At 46.1% G+C, this 14,119-nt stretch overlaps 1 protein-coding gene across 1 annotated transcript in view; it reads right to left on the bottom strand.

Moving 5' to 3' along the window:
* Nucleotides 1-14,119, bottom strand: part of LOC119821826 — a 33,733-nt gene that overhangs the window by 6,608 nt on the left and 13,006 nt on the right. Inside the window, 9 exon segments of the mRNA XM_042055596.1 lie at nt 253-612; nt 2,013-2,101; nt 3,291-3,341; nt 5,245-5,744; nt 6,656-6,794; nt 9,073-9,247; nt 11,105-11,251; nt 11,361-11,444; nt 13,695-13,931. Coding sequence (XP_041911530.1) covers nt 253-612; nt 2,013-2,101; nt 3,291-3,341; nt 5,245-5,744; nt 6,656-6,794; nt 9,073-9,247; nt 11,105-11,251; nt 11,361-11,444; nt 13,695-13,931 — 1,782 coding nt within the window.

Below are 14,119 nucleotides of genomic sequence, written 5' to 3'. Positions count from 1 at the left end.
AGTCTAGACAAAGGCTGATATCCCAGACTGAGTTACACAGCATGCATCCACCATCTGCAAGGTGAGGTTAAATGAAGGGCTCTGATCGACTACAGTTATTTTCCACCATGTGTGTCCCGCACTAAATTCTCAAACCCCAACATGGCGACACGATGCAGAGGGGAGGTAGGCACAGGCTGGACCTGATGATTCTGTGTGTGTCCAGTGGAATGAACCCCACACAGCACCCAGAGTTCACAAAGAACCACTTACTCTGCACATGGAGGAACACGGATGTTGTTGATACAATTTCTCCTTGTCTACTTATGACTCGCAGGGTGTAGAATCCTGTGTCCTTGAGGATGACACGCTGGAGCAACAGTGACCCGTCACTGTACACTGTCTGTCTGCCACTGTACGCGGGCCCCGATGCTCTTAAACTGTTTCTCTTGGCATAGACTGCAATTCCGCGCTTCATGGTTGTCACCCCTCTGTACCAAGCAAAGGCTAGAAAATCCTCTGGCAGATTGTGGACCTCTAGAAGGACATTTTCTCCTTGGAACACCTTGGGTGGCACTAGTTCAATGATAACTTGGGCAGTGGTGGGTAGATACCAGTAAGTCAAAAGGGAGGCTAGAAGCAAAGAGAGAAAAAGCATCAATACTGAGCAGGTGTGATCGTGATTCAGCCTAGGTGTGTGGGTAGGGCTGTGACTACGCTTCTTGATGGAGGTGAGCAACATGGCCTCCATTCCCTCAGCCTCTGACCGTGTCTCTTCCTCTCTAGGGAGCCATCTTCTCACTTATGTGTCTGCACCCTGCCCACAGTGTCCCCATATCTCTCCTCACATAAAGAGTATTTGGTGCGAAGAAATCACTGCAACTTCCTCCCCCTCTAGAGGGTCCTCACTTTCTGATTTTTCTCTGTTCCCTTTGTGTTGTCAGTCAACACCTGACATCGGTTTCTGGATACACTGACTTCCAGTCCACTAGAACCAGGGCTTTGTGAGGACAAGGATTATTGGTGTGACCTTCTGGAAGATTCAGTTCCTGGAAAAGATTCAGACACCAATGGAGAGAGGAAAAATGGAAAGAATGAAGGAATAAAGAAAGGAAGGTGCCTCTGTGGATTTATTTACATAGATCCCAGGTTTGGGACAAATGATAATAATTATACTCAAGCGAGATTTAATTTTTTAAGTGGTGGTCAGGTTTTGAGACAGGATTTCTCTGTGTAACAGTTGTGGCTGTCCTGATTCACTTTGCAGACAAGGCTAACCTTGAACTCACATAGGTCTTCCTACCTCCTAAGGCATGCACCACCACATCCCAGCAAGATTTGATTTTTTTAGACTGGTGGTGGTGGCTCATGCCTTTAATCCCAGCACTCGGGAGGCAGAGGCAAACGGATCTCTGTGAGTTAGTGGCCAGCCTGGTCTACAAGAGCTAGTTCCAGGACAGGCCCCAAAGCTACAAAGAAACCTTGTCTTGAAAAACAATACAAAAAAGATTTAATTGTTTTTACTTATATACTATATGTTTACATATTTACTATATGTGTGTATTTCTGAAGGCACATGTTTCAGTGTGCACATGTGCAGGACTGTGCCACAGCACACATGTGGAGGGCATTGAAGAGCCTGCAGGAGTCTGTTCTCTCCGTCTACCCTGTGGGAACTGAGGACTGGATTCGGGTTGTCATGTCTCCACACACTGAGTCATCTCACTGGCCCAGCCCTGTGTGATTTCTGTTTGGAGGGTCACCCTGTCATTGTTGGGGACATCAGACTTCAGAACATTGCAGACAGTGTAAGTGAATGTGAATACGGAGTGTTGGAGGCTGGTCTCTTACCATCATCACTTCCCATCCTCTCAGAGCTTCGGGCTGCTGAGCCTCTGTCCCTCACTGTACCTTCTGCCCCATGACTGCAAACAGAAACCCTAAATCTCCTCTCGGCATCCTGTCCCCATTAGGAGACTCCAAGCAGCTACTGAGTTTCCCTCAACCCACAGTCAGAGACTGGGTACACTTACCTGTGAGCAGGAGCCCCTGCCAAGGAGTGTAGCCCTTGCAGAGGATCATAGAGGACACCTCCATCTCTCTTCCCACTGTGCAGTTCTCCCTTTGAGGAGAAAAGCTTCAGCTTCAGCTTCAGCTTCAGCAAAGCCCTGGGTCTCTGCTGTCCTTCCTCCCTCTGAGCTGAGTGTCTTCCCAGACAGGAGCACTTCCCAGAATACAGTGGGCTGTGGGTGGTGGTACTTATATGCAAGGCACTGCTCTCTCTCTTCCACTCCCAGTGCTTCTGGCATCCTTCTCAATTTCCCTTTATGTTCTCCTCCAAGCAACACAGGAACAACTAGACTGATAAGCATCCCCATGCCCTCAGAGAACAACAGCTCATCCCAGGGTTTGGGTCACAGTGTAGCTCTGAAAGAAGTCAAGGCAGCAAATATGTTGCTTGATGGTTCATTCGCTGGCTCTATCTTACACTTAGCAAGGTTTCTATACAATCAAAGGCCATGTGCCTAGGGATGGTGCTGCCTACAGTGACCTTGGCCCTCCTGCATCAATTAAGACAATCACTCATAGATATGCCCACAGACAAACTTGATAAAGACAGTTATGCAGTTAAGATTTTTCCCCCAAGTGACTTTGGGATGTGTCAAGGTGAGAGTCAATGCTAACTAGAACATTGTTTCAAACTGCTAAGTCCCCCTCCTCCACAGAAAGACTCTACAGGAAGCTACCCATTCTCGAACTGAGAGTCTGTTACTGTTTTCCATGGTCATCACAAGTCCTGGTGTCTATAGACCCTCAAAACTGGACCTGCCCTGAGTTCGCTTTTCACATGTCCAGGACCTGAGCCCAGGGAAATTTCTGATATGTGGCAACATTGTGAAGACTCAATTAAACAGCATCATTAATCATTAGTTTCTGGACTGTGGGCAGCTGGGTACAAGAGCATGGGTAATTAAGTTGAGGAAGGATGAAGGGGAGAGTAGAGAAATATATTACTGGAAATGGAGGGTGGAATTTCGAGTCAGGTAAAAACCCAGCACATGGGAATCTCCCAAAAATCTACAATGATGACTCTAGCTAGGACTATAGCAATAGTAGATATATAGCCTGAACTGGCCATCTCCTGTGACCAAGCAAGACTTTAAGCGGAAGGATGGGGACACTGACCCACCCACATAACCTTCAATTTACAGTGTGTCCTACCTATGGGATGTGCTAGGGTAAGGATATTGAGGGAGTGGCCAACTAATGACTGGCATAACATACATCCCATGCCAGGAGAGTAAACTTACCTAGGACACTGCCTGGAGCACCAGGACCCAAAGGCTTGATGACTCAGAGACCTAGGATAGAACCAAACATGAATGGAGAAAAAAAATTCTATGTACTGATGTGTAACAATATTCTACTATACTCAGAGATTGATGTGTAGTCCAGTTGTCATCATAGAGGCCTCATCTAACAACTGTAGACAGATGTAGACCCATATCTATACATTAGGCAGAGCCCAAGGAATCCTGTAGAAGAGGGGGAGAAAGAATCATAGGAGCCAGAGAGTTCAAAGACACCACAAGAATAGCCACATAATCAACTAATCTAGACTTCATAGGGGCTCACAGAGATTGAACTGACAACCAGGGAGCCTGCATGTGTCTGACCTAGGCACTATGCATATGTTACAGTTGTGTAACGTGGTCTTCTTGTGAGACTCCTAACAGTGGGAGCAGGGCCTGTCTCTGACTCTTTTGCTGGTTTTTGCGACCCTATTCCTCATACTGGGTTGCTTTGCCCAACCTTAATACATGGGGAGATGTTTAGTCTTGCTGCAACTTGATATGCCATGCTTTGTTGATATCCATGGGAGATCTGTCATTTCCTGAATAGAAAGAGAGGAGACATGGATTGGGGTGGGGATGTGGAGAAGGTACTGGAAAGAGAGGATGGGGGGGACACTACAGCCAACACAATAGGAAAATCAATCGATCATTCATCAATCAATATGTGTGGGTTTCTTTCTGACTCAGAATAGGCCTCTCAGGCAAGTCCACCATCTGCCTCTTCTGGCTCCATTGGCAACAGAACAGAAACTAGTCACCAGTTGAGACAATACAGGAGCTGAGAGCATTTGGGATAAAGGAACATGAGCATGATTCAAAGATCTGGATGACCCTTCTGGATCATGGAGATCATGAAAGCAAATGGAAGACACAGTAAGGCATGAGCTAATGACAGAAAGAAAAATCTACCTGACCTTCAGTACAGACCTTCACCTTGGGAAGTTCTTACAACCTAGGAGCATCTCATTTCAAGACCAATCCAGGGTCACCCAGAAGAAATCAGAGATGCAAGAAGAAAAGATGAAGCAAGAATCTCATAAGAAATTGGGATTTATTTGTGCCCATGGACATAGGCTAGAAATTAGATCCTGTGTCTATTCCTAAAACCAAGGTCTCACCCCAAAACTCAGTGATAACATTTCAGGGATCCATTTGCCTATAGTCCCATTGAGACCAATGGCAGAGTTATGGACATGAGAGATACAGATCCAATATTATTAGTGTGATGTTGGGGATAAATAGTTCTTGGGAGGATGACTGTCGCTTCCCATTAATGAGCCAAAAGTACTGTTGATGGAGGAGAGTTATCTGTCTATGTTTCTTTCATTGGTTAATTAATAAAGAAAACTGCCTTGGCCCTTTAAGAGACAGAAAATTAGGTAGGTGGAGTAGACAGAACAGAATTGTGGGAACAAGGAAGTAGAGTGGGGGAGACGCTTCAGGCAGTCGCCATAGTGAGTCTCCATGCTTCTCCTCTCCGAGATGGACGCAGGTTAAGATCTCTCCTGGTAAGCCACACCTCGTGGTGCTACACAGATTACTAAATATGGGTTAAAGGAAGATGTGAGAATTAGCCAATAAGAGGCTGAAACTATGGGCCAGGCAGTGATTTAAAAGAATACAGTTTCCGTGTAGTTATTTCGGGTGTAAAGCTAGCCGGCGGCCAGGTGGCGGGACACAGCCCGCCACTTCACACTACATACTGTAAAGGTGGGTGAGAGGCTGCATGGAAGAAGAGGTTGAGACTTTACCCTGTATGGAAATAAATAGTGTGAAGGGGGATAAGAGAAGGACATCTGGAATAACTGTAGCAAACAGTATAATCCATATGTGATGTCAGCATATGGAAAGAGAAATTGTGGTCTGTAGAAGGTCATAGTATCTCTTTGAAGTGTGCAATAACTCTAACTTTTTCCATAAAATACCATTGTTACTACTACCCAGGATATAAAGCCAATCCTTGTAGAGATTATCTCTATGTAATTCAATGAATTCTGATGAAAGACAGATGCTAAAGTTGTGTGAAATCAGTGAGTCTCTGAGCAGAGAGAGTGCTGTGTTAGATGCAGGTTCTATTGGAAGGGACAGAGCAAAGCCCTGTCCTTCACCTTCCAGAAGTGACAGAGGCACACCAGGAAACACATGATTTCCTGTCCAATACATGGGCTTCAGAGTCCTAGAATTCTGCAGAAATTGTCCAGATTCGGATGGCTTAATTCTAGAGTCAAACCTAACTGTCCATTGGTTTTCATGTCCTAGACAATATGTCCCATTGAGCTGAAGATGACCAAGATTAACATTTGTGAAGAACAGTTCCTCCCCATTCCACAGACACCTGAGAAGGCCTCCAAAGTGGAAACACCAGACACCTGGCTGCAGACAGCTTGTCACATCTACCATCCATGGCCACTGTTTTTATGTCTCAGTTTCTCAGTATAGCACACATCACAAATGAATGTTGCAATATCTATAATGTGGCTTTAACTATGAACAAGGCCCTGACACTGGGACAGGACAGTTGTCCAGATCAGCAGCTTCTGTTACTATTTATCTGCAGGAGACAATTTTCTATACTTAATCCCTGAGGACATGGAGTCATTGGGAGCACCTGTGTCTTCTATTTCTCTCTTTGGGGACTCTGACATTCCTGTAAAGTCTCATAAGCCCGTCAAAACAGTTGGTTAAGGGCCTAGACACCTGCGCTGCTGTGCTTTCCATGCTGAGACTCAGAAGGACATGCCCAGGCGACATAGCCTAATTGTGGGTCTCTTGGTAGTGCACTTGCTGGTTCCATGAGCTAGGAGATTCAGGCAGCTTATCAATCATTCTTCTCTGTTGGCTCTAGCAGGTGAGTCTAACCCTTCCCACACTCCCCGGCTCATCTAGAGTCAGGTTTCTAGAACAATGATCTGGAACCAAGACTTCCAATGGTTCCCCCTCTAATAAGATTCTGTATTTCCCATAGCCAAACCCTTCCTGAGTCCCAAGGTCTTTCTGTTGAGACCCAAACTATCAGGACTTGTTATGATCCTGTGACTGTGTTACTCCACCACACATCCTGCTTTCAGCAGGGTGAATTCACACCAAAGCTTCTGATATTGCCATTTGTCCAGACTGGGTGTGCCCCCGCCCTAAATGCTCAAACCCCAATAAGACCAAAAATTACTGATAGGTATTAAGCACAGTCCAGAGCTGACATTCCTATGTGTGCAAAGTTGACACAACCCCACCTGCTACCAGGAGGTCACGAAGAACCACAGACTGTTTACATGGTGATGCACATGTGTTTCTTCAGTTTCAACCTCAGTATTTCAGGTTTGTAGGGTGAAAAGCCCTGTGTCCCTGTGGGTGGCATTCCCAAGCAGCAGAGACCCATCAGTACACACTGTCACTCTGCCAGTGTGTGCAGGCCCCAGCACTCTAAGATAAGTAGCTATTGCAAACTGTTCTTGTTCATGGCTGTTAGCCACAGTTACCACTTTATATCAGTGAAAGGTCTCAGTATTCTCTGGTAGATTAAGAACAAAGAGATGTTTTCCCTTCTGCCGCATTGTGGAACCGTGATTCTGTAGTGAGTGGAGAAGTACAGGGTGGTGCTCAAATGTTAAGAGTGAGGCTAGAAGCTGGAGAGAAGGCTTATTGGCTAAGAGCACTGGCTGCTCCTTCAGAGGACTTGGGTTCAATTCCCAGCACCCACATGGCTGCTCACCACTGCCTGTAACTACATTTCTGGGAGATCCAACACCCTCTTCAGGGCTCTGCAGGTTCTGCATACAGACATGTAGTACTCAGACACACATGCAGACGAAACACCTGTAAATATAAATAAACCTTTAAACTTCCTTTTAAAAGGATAAAAGTGATGCTAGAAGGGAAGAAAAGGAATCTTGTGCCCCTTACATACGGTGGGAAGCTGTGCCCTGTGCTCTTAGCAGTTGTGTCCATCCTCAGTCTCCATATGTGACTGACTAGATTCCAGTCCGCCCCTGACTTCACCTTCTGGATGCCAGCCTGCCTTCCAGTCCATAGTAACCTGAGCTTTGAGGGGACAGAATTTAGCTTCTTTCTGGGAAGATCAAGGTACTGGAAAGGCTCAGACACCTGTGGATGGATGGATGGATGAATGAATGAATGAATGAATGAATATACCAGGGCATGGCCTTTTGAGGAAGTCTCATGATGGACTATTACCGTAGTCTTTTTATGTATGTGAGAGTGAGAACAAACATCTATGTGTGTTTACACATTCGTACATCAATGGATGAGGGAAAGATACTTCACGTATATGGAAGTTAAAGGAGATGAGGAAGTCGGCTCTCTCCCTCCACCATAGGCTCTAGGAATTGACTCAGCAACACTACCTTGACACAACTGCCTTTACCTACTGAGTCATCTCAGTGGCCACCCAGGTCTAAATTTTATTTTGACAGTCACCTTGCCATAGTTGGGAACAAGAGTATTCAGAATATAATGGCCAAAGGTGAGAACTCGGAGTAGGCTTTCCCCTCTCCTTCCACGTCCTGTTCACTCAGAACTTCCTGCTGATGAGCCTCTGTCTCCCTCTGCCCCACCTACACCAACACAAGCGCATAACCTGAGTCCCCTTTCAAGCTCTTATCTTAGAAGACTCCAGACATTCTCTACGTTCACCCCCACTGCCAAGTCATGGTCTCGGCACCTTTATGTTAGGTCACAGGTCTGCACCTTTAGGTGAGATTCCCACAGCCTTAGTCAGGCCGTATCTCCTGCAGCTCCTCTAGGGCAGAGAGTCGGAGCTGTCTGCGCTGTGATCTGATTACTCTGTTTACAACACCTGGCTCCCCCGTGATCCTTGTCACATTCACTACACTGAACAAAATGCATGGTGTGAAACTCCCCCTGCCCCTGTAAGGTTATAAACGATCAGACCTTTTCTTTGCTCCGAGATGCGGGAGAAGACTGCTCAATGATGTTGCCCAGAAATGGAGAGTGCTCTCAGAAGAGGCTTCCTGGCCTCCCTCCATGACCAGTCTCGTGGAAGCTATTTCTTTTCTCTCACTCCTCCCACTTCTCTCCCTCTCTCTTATTTCTACTCTTTTTCAAATGCTTTTAAAGGTGTTTTTGTCTTTTTATTTATTCTTTGTTCTCTGTGTCTTTCACATAATGCATCTTGATCTCATTCGCCTCTCTTCCCCTTCTAATCCAGTCCCTACCCTTGCAACCTCCCTCCTAACATGAAATAAAATTTAAGAGAAAATAAAAAAGAGTGATAAAAGAAATAAAGAAAAATCTCATCATGGACACTGTAGTGTAACACAGTGAGTCACACACTATATCCTTTTATCTATACATCTTACTTGCAAGTGTTCGTTGCAAAGAGTCGTTGGCCTGGTTCAAGGCCTCTGGTTTCTGCTATGCCATCATTACTGAGCACTCACTGGGGTTCCTCTTGGATATTCTTCTGTGGCACTGTGTCATGGAAATCCTGCAGCTTTGAGTATGCAGGATGTACCCCTTCACATGCTCCAGCAGATCTTAGATGGGGTAGATGTTGGGGTGGGCCAACATCCTGGTTCTACCTGGGGGTAGTTGCAGGGTTCGTCAACAGGCCAGTTCTCCCTACACATGCACCATCAAAGTCAGCTCTATTGTATTGCCCAGGTGAGGTCTAGGGGCCACACTCCCTACTGCTGCAGCTGGTGAGGGACAAGGGACAGCTCTTCTGCTCTCATGACCTCAGGCCAGCTCTCCCACCCACCATAGGCCAGAAGGAGGGAAGCAATTCTCCTTTGTCCCAGACACCATATAACAGATGAGGGGTGGGGCCAATCTCCCATGCTCACATTCTCCAGGCAGCTCACCCACACTCCCATCAACAGGATCTACTGTGCTGCCCAGACAGGGTGCAGAGCCTGATACCCCGAGTGCTGCAGCTGGTAAAGGGGAGGGTCAGCTCCCTTGTCTGCTGCAGTTGGCAGAGGTGAGAGGTTAGGGCATCATTCCCTCACCCTCACCACCACACTGCAGGTAAGAAAGGCAATTTCAACTATCTCACTCTCATGCCCTCAGGGCTGACTCACCTGAACCCCTGTTTACAGAGTCAGATTTGTTAGAAGTATTTTTTAAGGGTTTTCTACATGCTGATTTTATTTGCATCATCTTACCCACCCTCCAATTCTACCTCCCGCCCCATGCCTTCCATTCCCTCTCATCTTCATGACGTCTCCTTTTGAACTATTATTCTTTGTGGATTTCACATCATGCATTCTGATCCCACTTATCTCCCTGTTTCCTCACATCCACCCATGGCCCTTGTGAACATCCCCCAAATCAAACCCAAATTTAAAAGAAAGCTCAAAAACAAATAAAACAAGAACAAAAAATAATCTTGTTGTGGAAACTGCAGTGTGACCTATTTTATCACACAGTTTGCCCTTTATTTCATTCATCTTTACTTGCAAGTGCTCATTGCCTTGGGTCATTGGTCTGTCTTAAGGCCTCTGGTTTCTACTACACTACTGACAGTGGACTCTTACTGAGGCTCCTCTTGGATTGTCTGTTGTTGTCCTATGTCATGGAGATCCTGCTGCTTTGGATCTGTAGGTTTATCCCCTTCACATGCTCCATGCTCATAGATTCAGTGGATGCTGGGATGAGCCAACTCATAGCCCTGGTTCTGGGCCTAGGTGGCAGTTGGGTTTGTCAGCTCACTAGCTTTCCCTCATTGTCACTACACAGGAAAGCTTTCCAGCACTGCCTCAGCTAGCCCACCCAATGCAGCCTACAGCAATGAGTGGGGCCTATTCCCCTGCTCTCAAGCCCTTGGATTGGGCCCCCCTCACTCACATCATCAGGGCCAACTCTACTGTTTTTCCCAGGCAGAGTGAAGGGCCCTCTCTCCCGATTGCTGTAAGGGACATATGGGGTTTGGTGGTGTAGCACAGAAGTTTCTGTCCTGCCATATGTCCCATAGCCATTCCGTCCCAAGGAAACACACAGAGGCTTATATTAATTATAAAGTGTTTGGCCTATTAGCTTAGGCTTATTACTAACTAGCTCTTAAAACTTAAATTAACCCATAATTCTTGTCTGTATTTAACCACATGGCTTGATACCTTTTCTCAGTAAGGCATTCTCATCTTGCTTCTTCTTTGTTTGTCTGGTAACTGTGTCTTCGTCTCCCCTCTTCCCAGAATTCATCTAGCCTGGTTACCCCACCTATATTTCCTGCCTGGCTACTGGCCAATCAGCATTTCATTAAACTAATACTAGTGACAAATCTTTACAGTGTACAAGAGTACTATTCCACAGCATGATGGGGTCAGCTCTCCTGTTTTCAGGCACTCAGGCCTGGCTTCAGCTCTAATGTACTGATCAGGTGGAGTGGAGGACCCTCTCTCCTGTGTGCTGCAGCTGATGTGGGACATGGCTAAGTGTCTCACTCTAATACACTGGGGCCAACTCTCTTGGTTGCCACAGGTAGAAGGAGGCTGAGGGGGAAGGGCGTCTTTTCCTCACCCATGCCATCACATGGCAGATGAGAGGAGGTCAGCTCTCCTGCTCTCATGTTCTCAGAGTCAGATGACCTATATCCCTGACCACAGGGTCAGCTCTCCTGTACTTTCCAGGTGAGGTGCATGCCTATCGTGAGGGTTGGGGCCATTTCTCCCAAGTGCAGAGGGTAGAGCCAACTCTCCTGCTACAGTATCCAGAAAGAGGAAGGGTCAACCATCTCAGGGCCAGTGAATGGCTGAGCTCAACAAAGCATGGTTCCAACACAGACCACCCACCCAGATCACCATGGCCCCTGCAGCAACATGCTCCCAGGTGGCCGTCTAGACTCTGGGCATCCACAAAGCCCTCAGTGGGAACTGGAGCCGCAGACACAAGCCCAGCCCTAGCCTCTGCAGGGCCATGGACCCTGAATGACATGGCCCCTGCAACAGCATGGCCCTTGTTCACCAATATGACCCTAGGTGGTGGAATAGACTCCCAGCATCAGCATGGCCTTTGATGGTCTAAGAAGCCACAGACATCAACACACACCAGACTGCAGTGGGGCCATGGACCCAGACATGGCCTTCTGCAGAAGCCCTGGTTCAGATGATACCATGGGCCCAGCTGACAGCCCTGGTCACCCAAATATGCCTGGCCCTGCCAGCAGCACAACTTTGGCTACTAACATGGTCTCAGGTTGCAGCCAAGACCCTGGGTATGGCAGCAACATGGGCCAGAGACATCAACACAAACCCCAACTACTGCAGGACCATGGACTCAGACATGGTCTTGGCAACAGCCTGTTGTCATGACTTCTTCTTTAATTCTTATTATTACATAAGTATTTAAAATAAATAAGTAAACATCATCAACTGGGCCCATTTAGTGTTATTCATCTCTGTATGTGTTTGCATCTGACCACTTGGGATTGGGGACCTACAGGGGAACTCATCCTTGAAGAATACTGGTTCTCCCTACTCAGTACTCATTAATTGCCTGTAGCTCTTGATTTAGGGTTGGAACCCCATGAGATTTCTCCATCCATGCTGCCATGTCAATTGGTGCTGTCATTTTCAGGTCTGTTTAGGTGGCCATATGGTTGATATTTCTTGGGTGCAGCTATCCTGTCATATTTAGAAAACACAATCTCACTTAAAATGCCATGGTCCTCTAGTTCTTAAATTCTTTCTACATCCTCTTCTGAGATGTTCCCTGGGCCTCAAACAAGGGAGTTGCATTTTATAGACAGATCAACTCAGGCTGGACACCCCATGGTTGTCTTGACATTTGGACAAGTTTTAGGGTTTCTTTGGTAGTTTCCATAAGTGGAAAAAAAAACAAACTTCTTTGATGATGGTGAGAGCAACACTTGTTTGTGGCTTTATCTACCACAGGGTGGGTTATATCCTGAGTCTCAGGTTCAGGTATTAATGTTACCATTTTCTTGCCCTGCACTAGGCTGGAACTGAGGCTTGTGGTTGTGTGTAACAGTACTGTGCAGACAACAGAGAGAAACTTGTCCTGTATGTGACCTCTGACCCTTGCAAGGGCCTGTTTCCGTGAGTGTTTGTCACTAACCTCCCTGCCAACCAGAACCTGAAGAATATACATGAAAAGGTTGACCACAGTCATATGCAAGAAGATCTGAGGGTTCAGAGATAATGGGGATGCATTACCAGAGTTTTTGATGTGTGAACTGAGCTACAGAACTCGATGGTAGACAGACCAAAAGTGTCTTTGTAGAATAAAGTGCTGCGTCCCTCCAGATACATTGACCTCCTATTCTCAACATGAGCTAAAACCCACCAAGGCTTTTCTGTCTAAGGCTGTTCTACAGATCGTTGGTGATGAGAGTTCCCTGAGAAGCCTTACAACCTGTCCTAAGGACTTGATGTGTGAACAGACACTTCAGCCAGGATACCAGGAATAGAACTCCTTTCACCTCAGTGGTCCAACTGGACCACAGCATGAGCCATGCTGCTTACCTGAGCCACTAGTTCCCTAAGGGTGAAGGATGAATCTAAGAATGATCTAGAAATGTAAAAGGTCAAGACAAGGTTTCCAGCAGGAATACTTCTGACCATGGGTGTTAATACCCCTTCTCTTAGACACATTGACCATGTAGACAGCTCTCTTGAAGTTCATGTAGATACTGATTATTTGACCTATAGAAACTAGAAGAAAAACTTGCTAAAAATAACCTGATGGCCCAGGTTGTACAACAGGTGTGCTGGTTAGTTTGTGTCAAGTGACACAAGCTAGAAATATCTGAAGAACATCTAGAAATTTCTTTCATTAGCTTGTTCTGAGGGTACATCTATACAACACTAACTTAGTTATTGATTGAAGTGTGAGGGTACAACCCATTGTGGGTGGTGTCATTCCTAGGCCATTTATCCTCAGCTATACAAGGAAAAGGTAACTGAGCAAATATGGAAAGCAAGCCAGTAAACATCTTTCCACTGTCATCTCTGTCTCTGTTCCAGTGAATTAGAATAATGATATTAATAAATAATAATAGTAGAAAAATCAATGAATCAAAATATTATTATTCAAAGTTATTAATGGTATTAACAAACTTTAATTGATTAACTTTGTTTTTTATTTTTTTATTAAATATTTTTTTCATTTATTTTACTTACCAACCATTTTCCCTCCCTCCTCTCATCATGTTCCCTCCACCCACCTCCTTTCTACCCCACCTCTTCCACCTTCTTCACTGAGAAAGGGGCAAGCCTTGCATGGGAGTCAACACCGCATGCCACATCAAGTTGAGAGAGGACCAAACTCCTCCCCACACATCAAGGCTAGGTAAGGCAATCCAGGTTGGGGACTGGGTTCCCAAAAGTCGGCTCAAGTATCAGGGACAGGTCCTGCTCTCACTGCTAGAAGCACCACAAACAGACCAAGCTACACAACTGTCACACACAAGCAGAGGGCCGAGGTTGGTCCCAGCAGTCCCTAGCTGTTGGTCCAGAGTCAGAGAGCTCCCAGTGCTCAGGTCAGCCTTCTTTGTGGGTTCCCCTGTCATGATCTTGATGCTGCTGCTCATACAGTCCCTCCTCCCTTTCTTCAGCAGGATTCCTCGTTGTAGATCTCTACATCTCCTTCTGCCAGTTACTGGATAAAGCAAAGAGCACATTTCTTATTCATCAGTGCATCCCCCATTTTCGCTGGCATGAAATACTCGATTGTTTTTATTCTGTAGCCTTTCCTGTGTTTCTCCGTGTTCCTCACAAGGGAAGAGGGTGTTTTTGTAACTTTAGTCAGATTTCCTGGCTGCATTAGTCAGCTTCTGTTCATAGGAG

Source organism: Arvicola amphibius, chromosome 8, assembly GCF_903992535.2.
Source record: "Arvicola amphibius chromosome 8, mArvAmp1.2, whole genome shotgun sequence".
Lineage (NCBI taxonomy): Eukaryota > Metazoa > Chordata > Mammalia > Rodentia > Cricetidae > Arvicola > Arvicola amphibius.
This window is presented reverse-complemented; position numbering and strand designations above follow the sequence as displayed.